Source organism: Ambystoma mexicanum, chromosome 8 (assembly GCF_040938575.1).
Source record: "Ambystoma mexicanum isolate Mex_15411 chromosome 8, UKY_AmexF1_1, whole genome shotgun sequence".
Taxonomy (NCBI): Eukaryota; Metazoa; Chordata; class Amphibia; order Caudata; family Ambystomatidae; genus Ambystoma; species Ambystoma mexicanum.
This window is the reverse complement of record NC_090929.1, coordinates 342,336,895-342,360,937: the sequence shown is the minus strand read 5'-3', so window position 1 is coordinate 342,360,937 and position 24,043 is coordinate 342,336,895. Positions and strand designations below refer to the sequence as shown.

The 24,043-nt window shown below is 51.0% G+C and overlaps 1 protein-coding gene across 4 annotated transcripts in view; it reads right to left on the bottom strand.

Moving 5' to 3' along the window:
• Positions 1-19,511: 19,511 nt before the first annotated feature.
• Positions 19,512-24,043, bottom strand: part of LOC138471918 (ectonucleoside triphosphate diphosphohydrolase 8-like) — a 222,317-nt gene continuing 217,785 nt past the window's right edge. For all 4 annotated transcript variants that reach the window (XM_069609790.1, XM_069609788.1, XM_069609791.1 and 1 more), the window contains one exon: positions 19,512-23,289. In XM_069609790.1, coding sequence (XP_069465891.1) covers positions 23,077-23,289 — 213 coding nt within the window. In that variant the 3' untranslated portion in view covers positions 19,512-23,076. The remainder of the gene's footprint in view (positions 23,290-24,043) is intronic.

Sequence of the window (24,043 nt, the reverse complement as noted above, 5' to 3'; positions counted from 1 at the left end):
GAGAAAGCCCTCTTACCCCTCAGGCACTGCAAGAGAAAACCTGGGCTAGAGACAGAGAAGACTGCGACAGCTGTGTCCTGTGCAGGAGAAAGCCCTCTTACCCCCCCCCCCCACCCCCCAGGCACTGCAAGAGAAAACCTGGGCTAGAGACAGAGAAGACTGCGACAGCTGTGTCCTGTGCAAGAGAAAGCCCTCTTACTCCCCCCCCCCCAGGCACAGGCACTGCAAGAGAAAACCTGGGCTAGAGGCAGAGAAGACGGCGACAGCTGTGTCCTGTGCGAGAGAAAGTCCTCTTACCTCCCAGGCACTGCAAGAGAAAACCTGGGCTAGAGGCAGAGAAGACTGCGACAGCTGTGTCCCGTGCGAGAGAAAGCCCTCTTACCTCCGAGGCACTGCAAGAGAAAACCTGGGCTAGAGGCAGAGAAGACTGCGACAGCTGTGTCCTGTGCAAGAGAAAGCACTCTTACCCCCCAGGCACTGCAAGAGAAAACCTGGGCTAGAGGCAGAGAAGACTGCGACAGCTGTGTCCTGTGGAAGAGAAAGCACTCTTACCCCCCAGGCACTGCAAGAGAAAACCTGGGCTAGAGACAGAGAAGACTGCAACAGCTGTGTCCTGTGCAAGAGAAAGCCCTCTTACCCTTCAGGCACTGCAAGAGAAAACCTGGGCTAGAGACAGAGAAGACTGCGACAGCTGTGTCCTGTGCAAGAGAAAGGCCTCTTAACACCCCCCCCCCAATCCCCCAGGCACTGCAAGAGAAAACCTGGGCTAGAGACAGAGAAGACTGTGACCGCTGTGTCCTGTGCAAGAGAAAGCCCTCTTACCCCCCTCCCCCCAGGCACAGGCACTGCAAGAGAAAACCTGGGCTAGAGGCAGAGAAGACTGCGACAGCTGTGTCCTGTGCGAGAGAAAGCCCTCTTACCTCCCAGGCACTGCAAGAGAAAACCTGGGCTAGAGGCAGAGAAGACTGTGACAGCTGTGTCCTGTGCGAGAGAAAGCACTCTTACCCCCCGGCACTGCAAGAGAAAACCTGGGCTAGAGACAGAGAAGACTGCGACAGCTGTGTCCTGTGCAAGAGAAAGCCCTCTCACCCTTCAGGCACTGCAAGAGAAAACCTGGGCTAGAGGCAGAGAAGACTGCGACAGCTGTGTCCTGTGCAAGAGAAAGCCCTCTTACCCCCCAGGCACTGAAAGAGAAAACCTGGGCTAGAGACAGAGAAGACTGCGACAGCTGTGTCCTGTGCAAGAGAAAGCCCTCTTACCCCTCAGGCACTGCAAGAGAAAACCTGGGCTAGAGGCAGAAAAGACTGCGACAGCTGTGTCCTGTGCAAGAGAAAGCCCTCTTACCCCCCAGGCACTGCAAGAGAAAACCTGGGCTAGAGGCAGAGAAGACTGCGACAGCTGTGTCCTGTGCAAGAGAAAGCCCTCTTACCCCCCAGGCACTGCAAGAGAAAACCTGGGCTAGAGGCAGAGAAGACTGCGACAGCTGTTTCCTGTGCAAGAGAAAGCACTCTTACCCCCCCAGGCACTGCAAGAGAAAACCTGGGCTAGAGACAGAGAAGACTGCGACAGCTGTGTCCTGTGCAAGAGAAAGCCCTCTTACCCCCCCAGGCACTGCAAGAGAAAACCTGGGCTAGAGGCAGAGAAGACTGCGACAGCTGTGTCCTGTGCAAGAGAAAGCCCTCTTACCCCTCAGGCACTGCAAGAGAAAACCTGGGCTAGAGGCAGAGAAGACTGCGGCAGCTGTGTCCTGTGCAAGAGAAAGCCCTCTTACCCCTCAGGCACTGCAAGAGAAAACCTGGGCTAGAGGCAGAGAAGACTGCGACAGCTGTGTCCTGTGCAAGAGAAAGCCCTCTTACCCCCCAGGCACTGCAAGAGAAAACCTGGGCTAGAGACAGAGAAGACTGCGACAGCTGTGTCCTGTGCAAGAGAAAGCCCTCTTACCCCCCAGGCACTGCAAGAGAAAACCTGGGCTAGAGACAGAGAAGACTGCGCCAGCTGTGTCCTGTACAAGAGAAAGCCCTCTTACCCCCCAGGCACTGCAAGAGAAAACCTAGACTAGAGGCAGAGAAGACTGCAACAGCTGTGTCTTGTGCAAGAGAAAGCCGTCTTACCCCCAGGCACTGCAAGAGAAAACCTGGGCTAGAGACAGAGAAGACTGCACCAGCTGTGTCCTGTGCAAGAGAAAGCCCTCTTACCCCCCAGGCACTGCAAGAGAAAACCTAGGCTAGAGGCACAGAAGACTGCGACAGCTGTGTCCTGTGCAAGCCAAAGCCCTATTACCCCTCCCCTCCCCCCCCAGGCACTGCAAGAGAAAACCTGGGCTAGAGGCAGAGAAGCCTGCGACAGCTGTGTCCTGTGCAAGAGAAAGCCCTCTTACCCCCCCAGGCACTGCAAGAGAAAACCTGGGCTAGAGGCAGAGAAGACTGCGACAGCTGTGTCCTGTGCAAGAGAAAGCCCTCTTACCCCCCAGGCACTGCAAGAGGAAACCTGGGCAAGAGACAGAGAAGACTGCGACAGCTGTGTCCTGTGCAAGAAAAAGCCCTCTTACCCCCAGGCACTGCAAGAGAAAACCTGGGCTAGAGACAGAGAAGACTGCGACAGCTGTGTCCTGTGCAAGAGAAAGCCCTCTTACACCCCCCCACCCCCAGGCACTGCAAGAGAAAACCTGGGCTAGAAACAGAGAAGACTGCGACAGCTGTTTCCTGTGCAAGAGAAAGCCCTCTTACACCCCCCCCCCAGGCACTGCAAGAGAAAACCTGGGCTAGAGGCAGAGAAGACTGCGACAGCTGTGTCCTGTACAAGAGAAAGCCCTCATACCACCCAGGCACTGCAAGAGAAAAACTGGGCTAGAGGCAGAGAAGACCGTGACAGCTGTGTCCTGTGCAAGAGAAAGCCCTCTTACCTCTCAGACACTGTAAGAGAAAACCTGGGCTAGAGGCAGAGAAGACCGCGACAGCTGTGTCCTGTGCAAGAGAAAGCACTCTTACCCCCCAGGCACTGCAAGAGAAAACCTGGGCTAGAGGCAGAGAAGACTACGACAGCTGTGTCCTGTGCAAGAGAAAGCACTCTTACCCCCCAGGCACTGCAAGAGAAAACCTGGGCTAGAGACAGAGAAGACTGTGACAGCTGTGTCCTGTGCAAGAGAAAGCCCTCTTACCCCTCAGGCACTGCAAGAGAAAACCTGGGCTAGAGACAGAGAAGACTGCGACAGCTGTGTCCTGTGCAATATAAAGCCCTCTTACCACCCCCCCCCCCCACCCCACAGGCACTGAAAGAGAAAACCTGGGCTAGAGACAGAGAAGACTGTGACAGCTGTGTCCTGTGCAAGAGAAAACCCTCTTACCCCCCACCCCCCAGGCACAGGCACTGCAAGAGAAAACCTGGGCTAGAGGCAGAGAAGACTGCGACAGCTGTGTCCTGTGCGAGAGAAAGTCCTCTTACCTCCCAGGCACTGCAAGAGAAAACCTGGGCTAGAGGCAGAGAAGACTGCGACAGCTGTGTCCTGTGCGAGAGAAAGCCCTCTTACATCCCAGGCACTGCAAGAGAAAACCTGGGCTAGAGGCAGAGAAGACTGCGACAGCTGTGTCCCGTGCGAGAGAAAGCACTCTTACCTCCCAGGCACTGCAAGAGAAAACCTGGGCTAGAGGCAGAGAAGACTGCGACAGCTGTGTCCCGTGCGAGAGAAAGCACTCTTACCCCCCAGGCACTGCAAGAGAAAACCTGGGCTGGAGGCAGAGAAGACTGCGACAGCTGTGTCCTGTGCAAGAGAAAGCCCTCTTACCCCTCAGGCACTGCAAGAGAAAACCTGGGCTAGAGGCAGAGAAGACTGCGACAGCTGTGTCCTGTGCAAGAGAAAGCACTCTTACCCCACAGGCCCTGCAAGAGAAAACCTGGGCTAGAGGCAGAGAAGACTGCGACAGCTGTGTCCTGTGCAAGAGAAAGCCCTCTTACCCCCCAGGCACTGCAAGAGAAAACCTGGGCAAGAGACAGAGAAGACTGCGACAGCTGTGTCCTGTGCAAGAAAAAGCCCTCTTACCCCCTGGCACTGCAAGAGAAAACCTGGGCTAGAGACAGAGAAGACTGCGACAGCTGTGTCCTGTGCAAGAGAAAGCCCTCTTACACCCCCCCCCCCCCAGGCACTGCAAGAGAAAACCTGGGCTAGAAACAGAGAAGACTGCGACAGCTGTGTCCTGCGCAAGAGAAAGCCCTCTTACACCCCCCCCCCCCCAGGCACTGCAAGAGAAAACCTGGGCTAGAGGCAGAGAAGACTGCGACAGCTGTGTCCTGTACAAGAGAAAGCCCTCATACCACCCTGGCACTGCAAGAGAAAACCTGGGCTAGAGGCAGAGAAGACCGTGACAGCTGTGTCCTGTGCAAGAGAAAGCCCTCTTACCTCTCAGGCACTGTAAGAGAAAACCTGGGCTAGAGGCAGAGAAGACCGCGACAGCTGTGTCCTGTGCAAGAGAAAGCACTCTTACCCCCCAGGCACTGCAAGAGAAAACCTGGGCTAGAGGCAGAGAAGACTGCGACAGCTGTGTCCTGTGCAAGAGAAAGCACTCTTACCCCCCAGGCACTGCAAGAGAAAACCTGGGCTAGAGACAGAGAAGACTGTGACAGCTGTGTCCTGTGCAAGAGAAAGCCCTCTTACCCCTCAGGCACTGCAAGAGAAAACCTGGGCTAGAGACAGAGAAGACTGCGACAGCTGTGTCCTGTGCAAGAGAAAGCCCTCTTACCCCCCCCCCCACCCCACAGGCACTGCAAGAGAAAACCTGGGCTAGAGACAGAGAAGACTGCGACAGCTGTGTCCTGTGCAAGAGAAAGCCCTCTTACCCCCCCACACCCCAGGCACAGGCACTGCAAGAGAAAACCTGGGCTAGAGGCAGAGAAGACGGCGACAGCTGTGTCCTGTGCGAGAGAAAGTCCTCTTACCTCCCAGGCACTGCAAGAGAAAACCTGGGCTAGAGGCAGAGAAGACTGCGACAGCTGTGTCCTGTGCGAGAGAAAGCCCTCTTACCTCCCAGGCACTGCAAGAGAAAACCTGGGCTAGAGGCAGAGAAGACTGCGACAGCTGTGTCCCGTGATAGAGAAAGCACTCTTACCTCCCAGGCACTGCAAGAGAAAACCTGGGCTAGAGGCAGAGAAGACTGCGACAGCTGTGTCCCGTGCGAGAGAAAGCACTCTTACCCCCCAGGCACTGCAAGAGAAAACCTGGGCTAGAGACAGAGAAGACTGCGACAGCTGTGTCCCGTGCAAGAGAAAGCCCTCTTCCCCCTCAGGCACTGCAAGAGAAAACCTGGGCTAGAGGCAGAGAAGACTGCGACAGCTGTGTCCTGTGCAAGAGAAAGCACTCTTACCCCCCAGGCCCTGCAAGAGAAAACCTGGGCTAGAGGCAGAGAAGACTGCGACAGCTGTGTCCTGTGCAAGAGAAAGCCCTCTTACCCCTCAGGCACTGCAAGAGAAAACCTGGGCTAGAGGCAGAGAAGACTGCGACAGCTGTGTCTTGTGCAAGAGAAAGCCCTCTTACCCTCCAGACACTGCAAGAGAAAACCTGGGCTAGAGGCAGAGAAGACTGTGACAGCTGTGTCCTGTGCAAGAGAAAGCCCTCTTACCCCCCAGGCACTGCAAGAGAAAACCTGGGCTAGAGGCAGAGAAGACTGCGACAGCTGTGTCCTGTGCAAGAGAAAGCACTCTTACTCCCCAGGCACTGCAAGAGAAAACCTGGGCTAGAGACAGAGAAGGCTGCGACAGCTGTGTCCTGTGCAAGAGAAAGCCCTCTTACCCCCCCAGGCACTGCAAGAGAAAACCTGGGCTAGAGGCAGAGAAGACTGCGACAGCTGTGTCCTGCCTGTGCAAGAGAAAGCCCTCTTACCCCTCAGGCACTGCAAGAGAAAACCTGGGCTAGAGGCAGAGAAGACTGCGACAGCTGTGTCCTGTGCAAGAGAAAGCACTCTTACCCCCCAGGCACTGCAAGAGAAAACCTGGGCTAGAGGCAGAGAAGACTGCGACAGCTGTGTCCTGTGCAAGAGAAAGCCCTCTTACCCCCCAGGCACTGCAAAAGAAAACCTGGGCTAGAGGCAGAGAAGACTGCGCCAGCTGTGTCCTGTGCGAGAGAAATCCCTCTTACCCCCCAGGCACTGCAAGAGAAAACCTAGGCTAGAGGCAGAGAAGACTGCGACAGCTGTGTCTTGTGCGAGAGAAAGCCCTCTTACCCCCCAGGCACTGCAAGAGAAAACCTAGGCTAGAGGCAGAGAAGACTGCGACAGCTGTGTCCCGTGCGAGAGAAAGCACTCTTACCCCCCAGGCACTGCAAGAGAAAACCTGGGCTAGAGACAGAGAAGACTGCGACAGCTGTGTCCTGTGCAAGAGAAAGCCCTCTTACCCCTCAGGCACTGCAAGAGAAAACCTGGGCTAGAGGCAGAGAAGACTGCGACAGCTGTGTCCTGTGCAAGAGAAAGCACTCTTACCCCACAGGCCCTGCAAGAGAAAACCTGGGCTAGAGGCAGAGAAGACTGCGACAGCTGTGTCCTGTGCAAGAGAAAGCCCTCTTACCCCCCAGGCACTGCAAGAGAAAACCTGGGCAAGAGACAGAGAAGACTGCGACAGCTGTGTCCTGTGCAAGAAAAAGCCCTCTTACCCAATGGCACTGCAAGAGAAAACCTGGGCTAGAGACAGAGAAGACTGCGACAGCTGTGTCCTGTGCAAGAGAAAGCCCGCTTACACCCCCCCCCCCAGGCACTGCAAGAGAAAACCTGGGCTAGAAACAGAGAAGACTGCGACAGCTGTGTCCTGTGCAAGAGAAAGCCCTCTTACACCCCCCCCTCCCAGGCACTGCAAGAGAAAACCTGGGCTAGAGGCAGAAAAGACTGCGACAGCTGTGTCCTGTACAAGAGAAAGCCCTCATACCACCCAGGCACTGCAAGAGAAAACCTGGGCTAGAGGCAGAGAAGACCGTGACAGCTGTGTCCTGTGCAAGAGAAAGCCCTCTTACCTCTCAGGCACTGTAAGAGAAAACCTGGGCTAGAGGCAGAGAAGACCGCGACAGCTGTGTCCTGTGCAAGAGAAAGCACTCTTACCCCCCAGGCACTGCAAGAGAAAACCTGGGCTAGAGGCAGAGAAGACTGCGACAGCTGTGTCCTGTGCAAGAGAAAGCACTCTTACCCCCCAGGCACTGCAAGAGAAAACCTGGGCTAGAGACAGAGAAGACTGTGACAGCTGTGTCCTGTGCAAGAGAAAGCCCTCTTACCCCTCAGGCACTGCAAGAGAAAACCTGGGCTAGAGACAGAGAAGACTGCGACAGCTGTGTCCTGTGCAAGAGAAAGCCCTCTTACCCCCCCCCCCCACCCCACAGGAACTGCAAGAGAAAACCTGGGCTAGAGACAGAGAAGACTGCGACAGCTGTGTCCTGTGCAAGAGAAAGCCCTCTTGCCCCCCCACCCCCCAGGCACAGGCACTGCAAGAGAAAACCTGGGCTAGAGGCAGAGAAGACGGCGACAGCTGTGTCCTGTGCGAGAGAAAGTCCTCTTACCTCCCAGGCACTGCAAGAGAAAACCTGGGCTAGAGGCAGAGAAGACTGCGACAGCTGTGTCCTGTGCGAGAGAAAGCCCTCTTACCTCCCAGGCACTGCAAGAGAAAACCTGGGCTAGAGGCAGAGAAGACTGCGACAGCTGTGTCCCGTGCGAGAGAAAGCACTCTTACCTCCCAGGCACTGCAAGAGAAAACCTGGGCTAGAGGCAGAGAAGACTGCGACAGCTGTGTCCCGTGTGAGAGAAAGCACTCTTACCCCCCAGGCACTGCAAGAGAAAACCTGGGCTAGAGACAGAGAAGACTGCGACAGCTGTGTCCCGTGCAAGAGAAAGCCCTCTTACCCCTCAGGCACTGCAAGAGAAAACCTGGGCTAGAGGCAGAGAAGACTGCGACAGCTGTGTCCTGTGCAAGAGAAAGCACTCTTACCCCCCAGGCCCTGCAAGAGAAAACCTGGGCTAGAGGCAGAGAAGACTGCGACAGCTGTGTCCTGTGCAAGAGAAAGCCCTCTTACCCCTCAGGCACTGCAAGAGAAAACCTTGGCTAGAGGCAGAGAAGACTGCGACAGCTGTGTCTTGTGCAAGAGAAAGCCCTCTTACCCTCCAGACACTGCAAGAGAAAACCTGGGCTAGAGGCAGAGAAGACTGTGACAGCTGTGTCCTGTGCAAGAGAAAGCCCTCTTACCCCCCAGGCACTGCAAGAGAAAACCTGGGCTAGAGGCAGAGAAGACTGCGACAGCTGTGTCCTGTGCAAGAGAAAGCACTCTTACTCCCCAGGCACTGCAAGAGAAAACCTGGGCTAGAGACAGAGAAGGCTGCGACAGCTGTGTCCTGTGCAAGAGAAAGCCCTCTTACCCCCCCAGGCACTGCAAGAGAAAACCTGGGCTAGAGGCAGAGAAGACTGCGACAGCTGTGTCCTGTGCAAGAGAAAGCCCTGTTACCCCCCAGGCACTGCAAGAGAAAACCTGGGCTAGAGACAGAGAAGACTGCGACAGCTGTGTCCTGTGCAAGAGAAAGCCCTCTTACCCCCCAGGCACTGCAAGAGAAAACCTGGGCTACAGACAGAGAAGACTGCGACAGCTGTGTCCTGTGCAAGTGAAAGCCCTCTTACCCCCCAGGCACTGCAAGAGAAAACCTGGGCTAGAGGCAGAGAAGACTACGACAGCTGTGTCCTGTGCAAGAGAAAGCCTTCTTACCCCCCCAGGCACTGCAAGAGAAAACCTGGGCTAGAGGCAGATAAGCCTGCGAAAGCTGTGTCCTGTGCAAGAGAAAGCCCTCTTACCCCCCCAAGCACCGCAAGAGAAAACCTGGACTAGAGGCAGAGAAGACTGCGACAGCTGTGTCCTGTGCAAGAGAAAGCCCTCTTACCCACCAGGCACCGCAAGAGAAAACCTGGGATAGAGGCAGAGAAGACTGCGACAGCTGTGTCCTGTGCAAGAGAAAGCCCTCTTACCCCTCAGGCACCGCAAGAGAAAACATGGGCTAGAGGCAGAGAAGACTTCGACAGATGTGTCCTGTGCAAGAGAAAGCCCTCTTACCCCTCAGGCACCGCAAGAGAAAACATGGGCTAGAGGCAGAGAAGACTGCGACAGATGTGTCCTGTGCAAGAGAAAGCCCTCTTACCCCCCCAGGCACCGCAAGAGAAAACCTGGGCTAGAGACAGAGAAGACTGCGACAGCTGTGTCCTGTGCAAGAGAAAGCCCTCTTACCCCCCAAGCACCGCAAGAGAAAACCTGGGCTAGAGACAGAGAAGACTGCGACAGCTGTGTCCTGTGCAAGAGAAAGCCCTCTTACCCCCCCAAGCACCGCAAGAGAAAACCTGGGCTAGAGACAGAGAAGCCTGCGACAGCTGTGTCCTGTGCAAGAGAAAGCCCTCTTACCCCCCCAGGCACCGCAAGAGAAAACCTGGACTAGAGGCAGAGAAGACTGCGACAGCTGTGTCCTGTGCAAGAGAAAGCCCTCTTACCCCCCAGGCACTGCAAGAGAAAACCTGGGCTAGAGGCAGAGAAGACTGCGACAGCTGTGTCCTGTGCAAGAGAAAGCACTCTTACCCCCCAGGCACTGCAAGAGAAAACCTGGGCTACAGACAGAGAAGACTGCGACAGCTGTGTCCTGTGCAAAAGAAAGCCCTCTTACCCCCCAGGCACTGCAAGAGAAAACCTGGGCTAGAGGCAGAGAAGACTGCGACAGCTGTGTCCTGTGCAAGAGAAAGCCTTCTTACCCCCCAGGCACTGCAAGAGAAAACCTGGGCTAGAGACAGAGAAGACTGCGACAGCTGTGTCCTGTGCAAGAGAAAGCCCTCTTACCCCCCCAGGCACTGCAAGAGAAAACCCTGGCTAGAGACAGAAGACTGCGACAGCTGTGTCCTGTGCAAGAGAAAGCCCTCTTACCCCCCCAGGCACTGCAAGAGAAAACCTGGACTAGAGGCAGAGAAGACTGCGACAGCTGTGTCCTGTGCAAGAGAAAACCCTCTTACCCCCCAGGCACTGCAAGAGAAAACCTGGGCTAGAGGCAGAGAAGACTGCGACAGCTGTGTCCTGTGCAAGAGAAAGCCCTCTTACCCCTCAGGCACTGCAAGAGAAAACCTGGGCTAGAGGCAGAGAAGACTGCGACAGCTGTGTCCTGTGCAAGAGAAAGCACTCTTACCCCTCAGGCACTGCAAGAGAAAACCTGGGCTAGGGACAGAGAAGACTGCGACAGCTGTGTCCTGTGCAAGAGAAAGCCCTCTTACCCCCAGGCACTGCAAGAGAAAACCTGGGCTAGAGACAGAGAAGACTGCGACAGCTGTGTCCTGTGCAAGAGAAAGCCCTGTTACCCCCCAGGCACTGCAAGAGAAAACCTGGGCTAGAGACAGAGAAGACTGCGACAGCTGTGTCCTGTGCAAGAGAAAGCCCTCTTACCCCCCAGGCACTGCAAGAGAAAACCTGGGCTACAGACAGAGAAGACTGCGACAGCTGTGTCCTGTGCAAGTGAAAGCCCTCTTACCCCCAGGCACTGCAAGAGAAAACCTGGGCTAGAGACAGAGAAGACTGTGACAGTTGTGTCCTGTGCAAGAGAAAGTCCTCTTACCCCACCGAGGCACTGCAAGAGAAAACCTGGGCTAGAGGCAGAGAAGCCTGCGACAGCTGTGTCCTGTGCAAGAGAAAGCCCTCTTACCCATCCCAGGCACTGCAAGAGAAAACCTGGGCTAGAGGCAGAGAAGCCTGCGACAGCTGTGTCCTGTGCAAGAGAAAGCCCTCTTACCCCTCCAGGCACTGCAAGAGAAAACCTGGGCTAGAGGCAGAGAAGACTGCGACAGCTGTGTCCTGTGCAAGAGAAAGCCCTCTTACCCCCCAGGCACTGCAAGAGAAAACCTGGGCAAGAGACAGAGAAGACTGGGACAGCTGTGTCCTGTGCAAGAGAAAGCCCTCTTACCCCCCAGGCACTGCAAGAGAAAACCTGGGCTAGAGACAGAGAAGACTGCAACAGCTGTGTCCTGTGCAAGAGAAAGCCCTCTTACACCCCCGCCCAGGCACTGCAAGAGAAAACCTGGGCTAGAGACAGAGAATACTGCAACAGCTGTGTCATGTGCAAGAGAAAGCCCTCTTACACCCGCCCCAGGCACTGCAAGAGAAAACCTGGACTAGAGGCAGAGAAGACTGCGACAGCTGTGTCCTGTGCAAGAGAAAGCCCTCTTACCCACCAGGCACCGCAAGAGAAAACCTGGGATAGAGGCAGAGAAGACTGCGACAGCTGTGTCCTGTGCAAGAGAAAGCCCTCTTACCCCTCAGGCACCGCAAGAGAAAACATGGGCTAGAGGCAGAGAAGACTTCGACAGATGTGTCCTGTGCAAGAGAAAGCCCTCTTACCCCTCAGGCACCGCAAGAGAAAACATGGGCTAGAGGCAGAGAAGACTGCGACAGATGTGTCCTGTGCAAGAGAAAGCCCTCTTACCCCCCCAGGCACCGCAAGAGAAAACCTGGGCTAGAGACAGAGAAGACTGCGACAGCTGTGTCCTGTGCAAGAGAAAGCCCTCTTACCCCCCAAGCACCGCAAGAGAAAACCTGGGCTAGAGACAGAGAAGACTGCGACAGCTGTGTCCTGTGCAAGAGAAAGCCCTCTTACCCCCCCAAGCACCGCAAGAGAAAACCTGGGCTAGAGACAGAGAAGCCTGCGACAGCTGTGTCCTGTGCAAGAGAAAGCCCTCTTACCCCCCCAGGCACCGCAAGAGAAAACCTGGACTAGAGGCAGAGAAGACTGCGACAGCTGTGTCCTGTGCAAGAGAAAGCCCTCTTACCCCCCAGGCACTGCAAGAGAAAACCTGGGCTAGAGGCAGAGAAGACTGCGACAGCTGTGTCCTGTGCAAGAGAAAGCACTCTTACCCCCCAGGCACTGCAAGAGAAAACCTGGGCTAGAGACAGAGAAGACTGCGACAGCTGTGTCCTGTGCAAGAGAAAGCCCTCTTACCCCCCCAGGCACTGCAAGAGAAAACCCTGGCTAGAGACAGAAGACTGCGACAGCTGTGTCCTGTGCAAGAGAAAGCCCTCTTACCCCCCCAGGCACTGCAAGAGAAAACCTGGACTAGAGGCAGAGAAGACTGCGACAGCTGTGTCCTGTGCAAGAGAAAACCCTCTTACCCCCCAGGCACTGCAAGAGAAAACCTGGGCTAGAGGCAGAGAAGACTGCGACAGCTGTGTCCTGTGCAAGAGAAAGCCCTCTTACCCCTCAGGCACTGCAAGAGAAAACCTGGGCTAGAGGCAGAGAAGACTGCGACAGCTGTGTCCTGTGCAAGAGAAAGCACTCTTACCCCTCAGGCACTGCAAGAGAAAACCTGGGCTAGGGACAGAGAAGACTGCGACAGCTGTGTCCTGTGCAAGAGAAAGCCCTCTTACCCCCAGGCACTGCAAGAGAAAACCTGGGCTAGAGACAGAGAAGACTGCGACAGCTGTGTCCTGTGCAAGAGAAAGCCCTGTTACCCCCCAGGCACTGCAAGAGAAAACCTGGGCTAGAGACAGAGAAGACTGCGACAGCTGTGTCCTGTGCAAGAGAAAGCCCTCTTACCCCCCAGGCACTGCAAGAGAAAACCTGGGCTACAGACAGAGAAGACTGCGACAGCTGTGTCCTGTGCAAGTGAAAGCCCTCTTACCCCCAGGCACTGCAAGAGAAAACCTGGGCTAGAGGCAGAGAAGACTGCGACAGCTGTGTCCTGTGCAAGAGAAAGCCTTCTTACCCCCCCAGGCACTGCAAGAGAAAACCTGGGCTAGAGGCAGAGAAGCCTGCGAAAGCTGTGTCCTGTGCAAGAGAAAGCCCTCTTACCCCCCCAAGCACCGCAAGAGAAAACCTGGACTAGAGGCAGAGAAGACTGCGACAGCTGTGTCCTGTGCAAGAGAAAGCCCTCTTACCCACCAGGCACCGCAAGAGAAAACATGGGCTAGAGGCAGAGAAGACTGCGACACATGTGTCCTGTGCAAGAGAAAGCCCTCTTACCCCCCCAGGCACCGCAAGAGAAAACCTGGGCTAGAGACAGAGAAGACTGCGACAGCTGTGTCCTGTGCAAGAGAAAGCCCTCTTACCCCCCCAAGCACCGCAAGAGAAAACCTGGGCTAGAGACAGAGAAGACTGCGACAGCTGTGTCCTGTGCAAGAGAAAGCCCTCTTACCCCCCCAAGCACCGCAAGAGAAAACCTGGGCTAGAGACAGAGAAGCCTGCGACAGCTGTGTCCTGTGCAAGAGAAAGCCCTCTTACCCCCCCAGGCACCGCAAGAGAAAACCTGGACTAGAGGCAGAGAAGACTGTGACAGCTGTGTCCTGTACAAGAGAAAGCCCTCTTACCCCCCAGGCACTGCAAGAGAAAACCTGGGCTAGAGGCAGAGAAGACTGCGACAGCTGTGTCCTGTGCAAGAGAAAGCACTCTTACCCCCCAGGCACTGCAAGAGAAAATCTGGGCTACAGACAGAGAAGACTGCGACAGCTGTGCCCTGTGCAAGAGAAAGCCCTCTTACCCCCCCCCCCAAGCACTGCAAGAGAAAACCCTGGCTAGAGACAGAAGACTGCGACAGCTGTGTCCTGTGCAAGAGAAAGCCCTCTTACCCCCCCAGGCACTGCAAGAGAAAACCTGGACTAGAGGCGGAGAAGACTGCGACAGCTGTGTCCTGTGCAAGAGAAAACCCTCTTATCCCCCAGGCACTGCAAGAGAAAACCTGGGCTAGAGGCAGAGAAGACTGCGACAGCTGTGTCCTGTGCAAGAGAAAGCCCTCTTACCCCTCAGGCACTGCAAGAGAAAACATGAGCTAGAGGCAGAGAAGACTGCGACAGCTGTGTCCTGTGCAAGAGAAAGCCCTCTTACCCCCCCAGGCACTGCAAGAGAAAACCTGGGCTAGAGACAGAGAAGACTGCGACAGCTGTGTCCTGTGCAAGAGAAAGCCCTCTTACCCCCCCCCCCCAAGCACTGCAAGAGAAAACCTGGGCTAGAGACAGAGAAGACTGCGACAGCTGTGTCCTGTGCAAGAGAAAGCCCTCTTACCCCCCCAAGCACTGCAAGAGAAAACCTGGGCTAGAGACAGAGAAGACTGCGACAGCTGTGTCCTGTGCAAGAGAAAGCACTCCAACCCTACAGGCACTGCAAGAGAAAACCTGGGCTAGAGACAGAGAAGACTGCGACAGCTGTGTCCTGTGCAAGAGAAAGCCCTCTTACCCCCCAGGCACTGCAAGAGAAAACCTGGGCTAGAGACAGAGAAGACTGCGACAGCTGTGTCCTGTGCAAGAGAAAGCCCTCTTACCCCTCCAGGCACTGCAAGAGAAAACCTGGGCTAGAGGCAGAGAAGCCTGCGACAGCTGTGTCCTGTGCAAGAGAAAGCCCTCTTACCCCCCCCCCCAGGCACTGCAAGAGAAAACCTGGGCTAGAGGCAGAGAAGACTGTGATAGCTGTGTCCTGTGCAAGAGAAAGCCCTCTTTCCCCCCCAGGCACTGCGAGAGAAAACCTGGGCTAGAGGCAGAGAAGACTGCGACAGCTGTGTCCTGTGCAAGAGAAAGCCCTCTTACCCCCTCCTCAGGCACTGCAAGAGAAAACCTGGGCAAGAGGCAGAGAAGACTGCGACAGCTGTGTCCTGTGCAAGAGAAAGCCCTCTTACCCCCTCCTCAGGCACTGCAAGAGAAAACCTGGGCTAGAGGCAGAGAAGACTGCGACAGCTGTGTCCTGTGCAAGAGAAAGCCCTCTTACCCCCCAGGCACTGCAAGAGAAAACCTGGGCTAGAGACAGAGAAGACTGCGACAGCTGTGTCATGTGCAAGAGAAAGCCCTCTTACCCCCCAGGCACTGCAAGAGAAAACCTGGGCAAGAGACAGAGAAGACTGCGACAGCTGTGTCCTGTGCAAGAGAAAGCCCTCTTACCCCTCAGGCACTGCAAGAGAAAACTTGGGCTAGAGACAGAGAAGACTGCGACAGCTGTGTCCTGTGCAAGAGAAAGCCTCCTTACCCCCCAGGCACTGCAAGAGAAAACCTGGGCTAGAGACAGAGAAGACTGCGACAGCTGTGTCCTGTGCAAGAGAAAGCCCTCTTACTCCCCCAGGCACTGCAAGAGAAAACCTGGGCTAGAGACAGAGAAGACTGCGACAGCTGTGTCCTGTGCAAGAGAAAGCCCTCTTACCCACCCAGGCACTGCAAGAGAAAACCTGGGCAAGAGAGGGGCAGGTGGGACGTTTCATACTGGCTACACTTGAGTTCGTCTTAAGCCACAGGACACTGTTCCGCAAAAGGTATCTGGAAAGATCTAACTGTGTCTGCGTTGCCTTTGCGTTGAGATGCCACTGAGGTGTTGCTCCGCGGGGCTGGAGGTAAAGCTATTTGTGTCCACAGTTTGTTAAGACTATTTTGGAGTTGTAAAACTTGCTGAATCTATTGTTTGATGCATACCACTATTATTTATATACATGAAGATGCAAAAGCAAGTGATTTTAAAGCACACATCTCTTTTAAAAAGCCATCCATGTGCATTTGTGCACAGATGACCTTTACCTCTTCCTTTGAGAGCCTGAGCTTCTGGTTTCGGATTAATGTCAAGATTCGGGCTGCCAGAGATGCTGTAGTTATTACTTTCAGCCTTGCAAATGATGCACAAATAATCAAGGGTTTGCAAGAAGATAACATTTATTGTTCTGTCTGAGCTTTACAATAAAAAATATACATTACCAAAGCCACACCTACTGGAAAACACACGTTAAAACAGGAAAAATCGCCTTTGCGCCCTTTTTTCCCCACAACGTTTTGGGGAAAGTGTAAGGTCTCCTACAATGAACGATTGTGAATGACAATGATGGGTTTTACATCAGCATGGAAATGTCAGGCCGGTCAACCAAACCTGGTGGCGTGGCAAAGCACAGCGGGAACGTACATCCTGTTCGGTGGCCTGAATCTGTCTGTCAATAAAAGTAAACTCCTCTGGAGGCGCTAAAACAGCTGTGACACATTGGGCCTCATTATGACATTGGTGGTAGCCATGCCGCTAAATACCGGCACGGCTTCCGGCAGAGTCATGAATTTTCCGGCACCTGGGAATGTTTGGAATTGTTCCAGGGCGATAGAAAATATTAGTCCACATTCCCATTTGAGTCCCATTGGACTCAATAGGAATGGGGAGGCCGGATGCACGATTCATGAATGGTGCTTGTGCATCCGTTGAGGTCTGCTCGCGGGTGCCGGTATGCCCGCCAGGTCAGTTTGTTACCGGGCCGGCAAACTCGTAATGAGACCCATTGACGTCCATCTTTCGCACCTTTTATAGCGCTCTGGGGGACTTAGTCCGATTCATTTGCGATAGTTGTATGTAGCTAAAAGAAAAACCTGACCTTTCAAAAGGGTTAACGGATGTTTTTGCGCTTGGGGGCTGTGTGTGATAGATGACAGGGGACGTTTTTGCGTAACATGTATATTTGGAAATGGAATTCCGTCTTCCCAACTTGCCTAACCTGGCTTTTCAAACCGTTTTCTATCGGTTCATGGTATGTATCGCTGCATATTAACTGCAAAGTGGACATTGCACCGAGGGTATGCACTCATTTTACGGGCAAAACGATCCCCAATGTGCAATATTCATAATGTTTGAAACAGAGGAAAACAATGAGTAAATCCTGCTGGTACAGGGTTTACACAATCTTTTTCCTTCTCATTTCAGAAAAAGCGTTGATAGATCAGTGCCATGGCCCTGTCAAATGGGAGAACTAGCTCTTCCCCAGACAGGTGATGTGGAAATTGAGGGTCCATATTCCCCGAAAACTCTCCCCCATGTGCCAGAAACATCAACCCTGATATCAGAGTTGCTGGCCATTGTTCTTTCTTTTCTGTTTCAGAACCACAAGTCCCAGAATCCCAGAAACCCCTTGGGAGCAGTCAAGACCGGAGCCAAACAACCACAAAACACGAAATGTAGCCATTCGTACATACTGACCGGGCACCACAACCCAACAGCATCCAGCACTGCAGAGAAGCAGCAAATTCACCATGCCAACAGAAAACGAAGTTCCACTCATGCAGCACAACAGAAGACTGTTGTAAAAGCCATGCTGGAAATGGGGGAGGGGCTGAGAGGGGTTTTTAAGCTTTCCCAGCGGTGCAGCCCTCCTCCTTGGGGAAAGGTAGGCACTGATTGGAGCACGGACTCAGATGAGCGCTGCAGCAAATGGGGAGGGGTGGAAGGCACTAAAGCAGCATCCTGACAGTATAAAAGCAGGCGCTAGCAGAGGCAGTGGATGGGTTGCATGGGTGAGGCCGCAGGTGGAGATGGAGCAAGAGACCAGGCAGAGGAAGGACAGTGTAGTGGAGTATTGAAGAGTTGGTGGCAGAGCTTGAAAAGGTGAGGTATTTTTTAGAGTATCAGTGGTGTGTAGTGTAGTGCATTGTAGTGCAGGAAGTGGGGAGGGGATAGTTTAGGAGGTGAGAGTGAGAAGCTATAGCGTGGGAGATAGCAGTTGAGTAGTGGTTAGTGTGAGAGGGAGTGAGTGTTAGGAGAAAGTAAGACTAGAAAAGGGGTGTAGAAGCAGGGGCGTTGCTAGGGGGGGCTAAGGGGGCTATAGCCCCTGATCTTTTGGTTGTAGCCCCGGATAGATTCTCAGGAGCTTTCAAAAGACTAGCTAGCCCCCAGTCCCAACAATACAAACATCAGCCTAGCCCCGGGTCTTTTCCAGACCTAGCAACTCCCCTGTGTAGAAGCAGGGTGCATAGCATAGGATTTATTAAATAAGTGGGGCGCGCGTGTGTGTAGTGAGAGTGAGTGTAGTGGAACGGTGAGCAGGGCATCATACCCCTGAATTTGGTGATGAGAGTATTAGTAGGTAGAATAGTAGTCAGGGAGGGTAGCAGAAAGAAGTATCAGCAAGAGAAGTGGTAGTGTGTAGAACATATTGTAGTAGTAGCGAGAGTGGTGACTGTAGTGAAGGAAGTAGCGTGGAAAGCAGGTAGAGAAGTACTAGAGTGAAGAGGAGGTTGTTGTAGTAGGAGCCAGAGTAGCAGTGTGGAAGTGGTAGTAGTGGGAGGACTGGTAGTAGTAGAGTTGGTGGGGAAGGTGGAGACTCAACATCCAGGGGTGGAGGCAGGAGAAGGAGAGAGAAACATAAAAAGAAGTAGAGCAGAAGGACTTGGAGGAGAACAGGTGGGTGGAGTTGTGTAGAGGAGGACGTTACGGGGGGAAGGAGAGTAGCAAGGAGAGAGGGCTTTTAAAATCAGATGGCACACATACCCATCCACTAGCACTAACCATCGCTAGCGTAGTGTTAGGTAGAAGATACACAATTGAGTTAGTTAGCCTGCACTCAGTGAAGCCACCTGTATTTTATTCCAGCCTGAGGCAGAAGGAGTTACCAAAGACTAACCTGGGGTTACGGATGACTGGGCTAGAGTGGGACTCCCATGGGAGGTGAGAGACAAGGAGAGAGGGGGTGGGGCCTAGCGTCACTTCCCCACATCCTTTTTCCAGGCAGTGCATCTTTTTTTACTTGCCTATTCTAATCATTACTCCAAGAACCATCCATACCTCCTGTGATTTTGTTACTAAAAGCTTTGCAACTTCCTCAATATTTTATCTGTTACAGTGTAAATGCCTTAACAATTATGGTAGTACTTTACAAGGGATTTCTATGGAATCTGTCTGCTTTGATCAGGTGTAAAAAGTTGTGTAAGGAAGGATGAGGTCCACCGCATGACCGTTCCATGCCACCATTTAGGGCCTGTGTCGAGGGTAGACGTGAGAGAACAGAGTCCCACACTTTTTTCAGAGGGCATCTTGATATGCTAATTTCTGGCGAAACCACATTCAATTTCTATGTTAATGAGTCCCGCCACTTTTTTTTTTTCAGGACTTGGCTGCTACCACCACCACTCTTCAAAATAAAATGAAAATCCCCTGGATTGGGGGGGGGTGAAAAAAGGTGTAAAGACACTTGGGGCCTCATTACAACCCTGGCGTTAAGGGATTAACGGCACCGTAAAAGGCTGCGGAGCCGTTAGACCCTTAACGCCTGATTCACACTTTAACGCATGCTTTTTGCAGGCGTTAAAGTCCAACCCGCTAAGGGACCTTGGTGCTAATTACGGCACCGTAATTTACGGTGCCGTAATTAGCGCCTTCCCCATTCCCATTGAGCCCTATGGGCCAAAAATGGGAATGGGGAAGGGGCCATGGTGAATGGGGATTTACCGCCCCGCCAATATTGGAATGGGGCGGTAAATCCGCCACCCACCATGGCGGAATCCAGCATGGACCATGTCCAACGCCAGGGTTGCAATGAGGCCCTTGGACCCTAATGTGCATCAGCTGTGCTCCTTCATATGTTCAGATATTGATTTTTGATTTGTTTGTGTTCGTTATTGTTCAGAAGAAGCAGGTAGTGGCCTGCCTGCATTGACCAATACCATTAGGTCAGCATGACTAACTTGACACCGTTTACGTTTGAAAAACACAGGAGAGCTTAGTCCCAACATGAAAGTAGGCAACGCTCTGCACTGTGGTTAGTGAGAATCGCTGTGATTTTTAAACATTTTTTTTATTGGTTTAGTTGTAAAAAATCAACCGTTCAATATTTATCAAATATCTAATTAGCACACAATATAAAACAAAGGAAATTAATAACTTTCATAATTACACATAAAAACTTTTTTGTTATCTTCAGTAACATATCTGAACTTTGGAATAAAACAAGAATTAAATATACTCAAAGCAACATGAATGATATCATCAAGAGACATTCAATGACTATGGTTAAATTCATCCAATTTGAGAGACAAAAGAAAGTTTACAATAGCCAGTCCAATAGATACTAATTGACAATTAAGCAACCCATTCCATAGAGATTTGCAGGTTACAACTGTATAGTCATTAAAAAAACGTTGAAAACACATTTTTCTTTCCACCAATAAAGCTGGACAACTAGACAACAGATATTTCAGGTTGTTCCTTCCTTTTAAAAAATCTGCATACATTTCTTTGCTTATCATTTGTGCACCATAGATTAAGTCGAAACCTCAAACAATTGTCTGTACTTGGCAGATGGAAATGTAGTACCGTAGGATTCAGTGATATTGATACGTTTTAGGAGAAATTGGTGTTGCTGGAAGGATATATATTTCGTACACTGTTCTCTGGTCGATATGCAATCATATTGACCTGATTTGGTTTTAGACTTGTCCGGATTGTTTTTCAGCAATTCATCTGAAATGCCTGTGAATTCCATATGAGCTAAGACCTTTTGTTTCCATATTAGCATAAATATGTGGTCTTTGGCGATGACATACATTGACAGAATATTCATTAAGGAACCCGGTTGAGATGGTAATAAACATTTCCTATAAAAGCGACACATTTTCCACATGTACGATCCATATTGAGAAAGAAGACCCAATTTGTGCCTTAAAATGCACATTGGAAGACTAAGTGGGAGAGATAGCACGATTCCAAAAAAACCCCTCAATTTGTTGCCAATAATTAGCAGGGCGCCAACTTCGCGATTCACACCATATACAGTGGTAGGCACAACTTTCTGTTTATAAAAATGTATTAATGGTAACAGTTAAAAGTTTGCATGTTTTGCGTGCAGAATGGGCGCCTGTGCAGTTGCTGTCTTAATTTTTGTATTTATTTCAGCTAAGTATGGACGGTCAGATGGTTGATTATTGGTGTTCAAGCCCAAATATTTGTACTCGTCAACAAATTGTATTGGGTTCTCCTGTAAAGACCATATAATAGATGTTTTTTTACATAGTGTTTGTTTGTACATATTAATATCTTGTATTTTCCCAGGTTTACAGTTAGTACATTCAAATCAATGTATTTGCCCAGTTGCAGAAGGAGCTTTTGCAGACCTCTGGAGGTTTTTGGCAGTAAGATAAGGTCGTCCGTATAGAACAACCAGGGGACTGCATGTTGGCCTAACTTGGGAGAGTCAGAAACATTATCAAAAAAATGCAATTTCATGTCAGAAATTAAATGAAAAAATTGAAAAGTGAAGATGCCATTACACAGCCTTGTTTTAGGCCTCTATGAGTTGCAATTGGAGCAGATCATTTTCCAGTCGAATCTGGATGGTGGTTTCTGAATGAAAATTATGTATCCAGTGTCTCACATATGGTGGACAGGCAGCATTGCTCAACTTCGTTTGAAGAAGTGAAACTGAATCAAAGGCTGACTGGAAATTTTTAAAGGCGAAATATACCAGTTGTTTCATCTGGTACTCATGGGCTTTGATGGCATGTAAAGTTTGCAGGTTAACTTTGGTACCTAGGCCTGGGACAAATCCAGTCTGAAATGGATCCTGTAGATTGTTTTCTAGGATCTCGATTAAAGTCTTGAGTACCAGACGTGCAAATATTTTGCCTGAGACATCAAGGAGGGCAATAGGCCTGTAATTACCAGGCAGATGTCGATCACCTTTTTTATATATCAACATTATGATGGATTTACGCCAAGATGGAGGAATCTGGTGGTCGTGCAATACTCGACTGAATATGACAAAGAGAATTTCGCCCAGGGTTCAGGGTCTAACTTAAGTATTGCATTACTGAGGCCATCGGCCCAGGGGCCCTAGATGTGCTGAGTTTTGATATGTGGAACGCAATATCTTCTACACTAACTATGACATCATCATGATCAAACATTTATCAATGGGAGCCAAGAAGGTTAGGGGAATTGCTGCATATAAGGTTTGGTAATAGGTCTTCCAGGTTTCTTCCGGTACAGCATTTATCTGCACAATTGTCTGTGTGGTCTTATATGCCTTGTTTAGTAATCTCCATACTAATGTAGAGCTTTTAGACGTAAGGGCCTGGAGCATTTGTTCCTCATCCAGTTGGGTCATCCTTGCTTTTCCTGGATTTAATCCAGTTTTTATATCTGGTCTTTAGAGATCTCAATTCATCAGCCTTAGTTTGTTTAGACATATTTCTTACAGCTCGTCTGTCAGCCCGATATGCATTCTTTGTTTTATGGAGTTCAATATCGTATACATGTCCATGATCAGACTGACCTTGCTTTGATTTACGTGCTCATTTGGTTCTGAATGTCTGTAAAGCTGTGACATAAGACCATCTGCATAAATTACTTCTGGGCATACTTCTCATGGGTATTGCAATTGTAAATTCAGTCATTTCAATAGATCCGGGGTTCACCTGCAATGGTTCTTACCATTTGATATGTTTAGCTCTTGGGCATAAAACTAATATTGTGGCGAGCTGACCAACGAGGGCCTGATAAGTGAAGAAGCTCATGGTCACTATGTTCTTGGTGTTTAATCTTGAAGGATTTAGTTATGTTGAAGAAGATGCAATCAAAAAACATATTTGTCGAAGCCTAGGGATATATCTGCAGCCCGGAAGTAACCTTGACCAATTTATGTGATTTATAAACCCTTTGAATTTCGATACAGTAATTTCAGTTGTGATTTCATGACTTTTTTTGCTCACTTTTTTAAAGAGTCACCCTCACCTTGTTCAATTTTCTTTCCCAAGGCGCCCATCTAGTAACTGGAGGTCATGGGCATGCATTGAGGCTGATAAGGTGAATGCCTGGTATTAGGCCTGGCACGTGAATATTCCTGTGGCAAAGAGTGTTAGGTCTTTGGTGATTATCAGGCATGCCCACGCCAAGTCACCTTCCAAACAGCTTTCAAGAATTGACCATTTTTCAATCACTCATATGTTTACAGTGCACAGCACCGAGAGTCTGAATCGAACCCCAATAATAGAGCCCAGATAGGTCTTCTTTCAGTAAAGCAAAGATTCTGGTACAAAGCGTTTTTTTTCTGTGTGTGTGCCTCAAAAGTGTGTTCAAAAAATGAAGCTTTGTAACCCATCAAACAAGGACTCCAGTGTGCTTTGCCTTAAAAGAAAGGGCTGCCATTTGTAGTTTCTGTTGAACCGTCGAACTTAGTGCACTTTGGCTCACAATATTGATTATAGCTTAATCATTGGAACTTGGCTCACTTTGGCTCTCAATTTTACGTTGGTTACAGCATAATCACATGGCTCTCATTGGACTCTAGGCTCCCAAATTGGTCCCAAAGCAACATCACCTAATGAAGGCAAACAGTCTTTCATGGCTACATCAACGTCTCGTAGGTGGAAACGGGTTTCTGAATGCAGACAAGAACAAAAGTGAAGAGCACCAGAAGAGCTGCCGAGAAGCTAACAACAACGATGATCACCCACATGGTGTAATCATGCCCGGTCACTGACAGGGGTGCCTCTGAGGGTATCTTATTGGTTAGGTTCAGCATGTATCCCAGTGTCCAACCGATGTCGGCACTGCCAGCCTAAGGAGGAAGAAAAGGGCACATCTTAATATATGAATAGTCCTACTGTCAAGGGAAGAACGGTCTGTTACTTGAGGTGATGTGTATGGCAAAAGCGCATATTGTGCCAGTTCAACAATTCAATTCTATAATACCAATCAAAGCACTCATCTCCAAGTATTAGCAAAGAAGCTAAAGATGTCTGTGAGGGTACAGTTTCTTCTACTCCATGAGGATCTAGGGGGAGGTACACTCTTTTTGTGATAGTCACCAATGATACATTCTTAAAGAACTCATTTGTTTACGCACATCAATGACATCTAATGAGAATTAAACCCACACATTGTGGCTTTAGAGTATCACAGGCTTGGGTATATTCAATGACATGTTCACTGCACAGTGGATCAAGACCCTGCTCTACAGTGAAGGTCTGATCCTCACGGTGTGATATGAAGATCGCAAATGCTTATTTTCACCCAACATGATGTGCATAGAGTGAAAATAATACCATGTTTTGCCATCTAGCAACTTCATTCCCTTCCAGGAACTTTCAGACAGTGACACCATCCCCATCTGAGCAGGGTGGCTTTGGTGAGGGGTTTGCCACATTCGGTGGAGGGCCCGCATCCAGATGTTGCTAGAATGTGGAAGGAACTGTGACAAGGAAGGTTGCATGCTAATGACAGATAATGTAACAGGTAGACAGTTTCTGGAGTCACTTCTCTTTTTCCCTCCCCAGTAGCAGCTGGACACTGCTCTTGGACACACAGTTCAG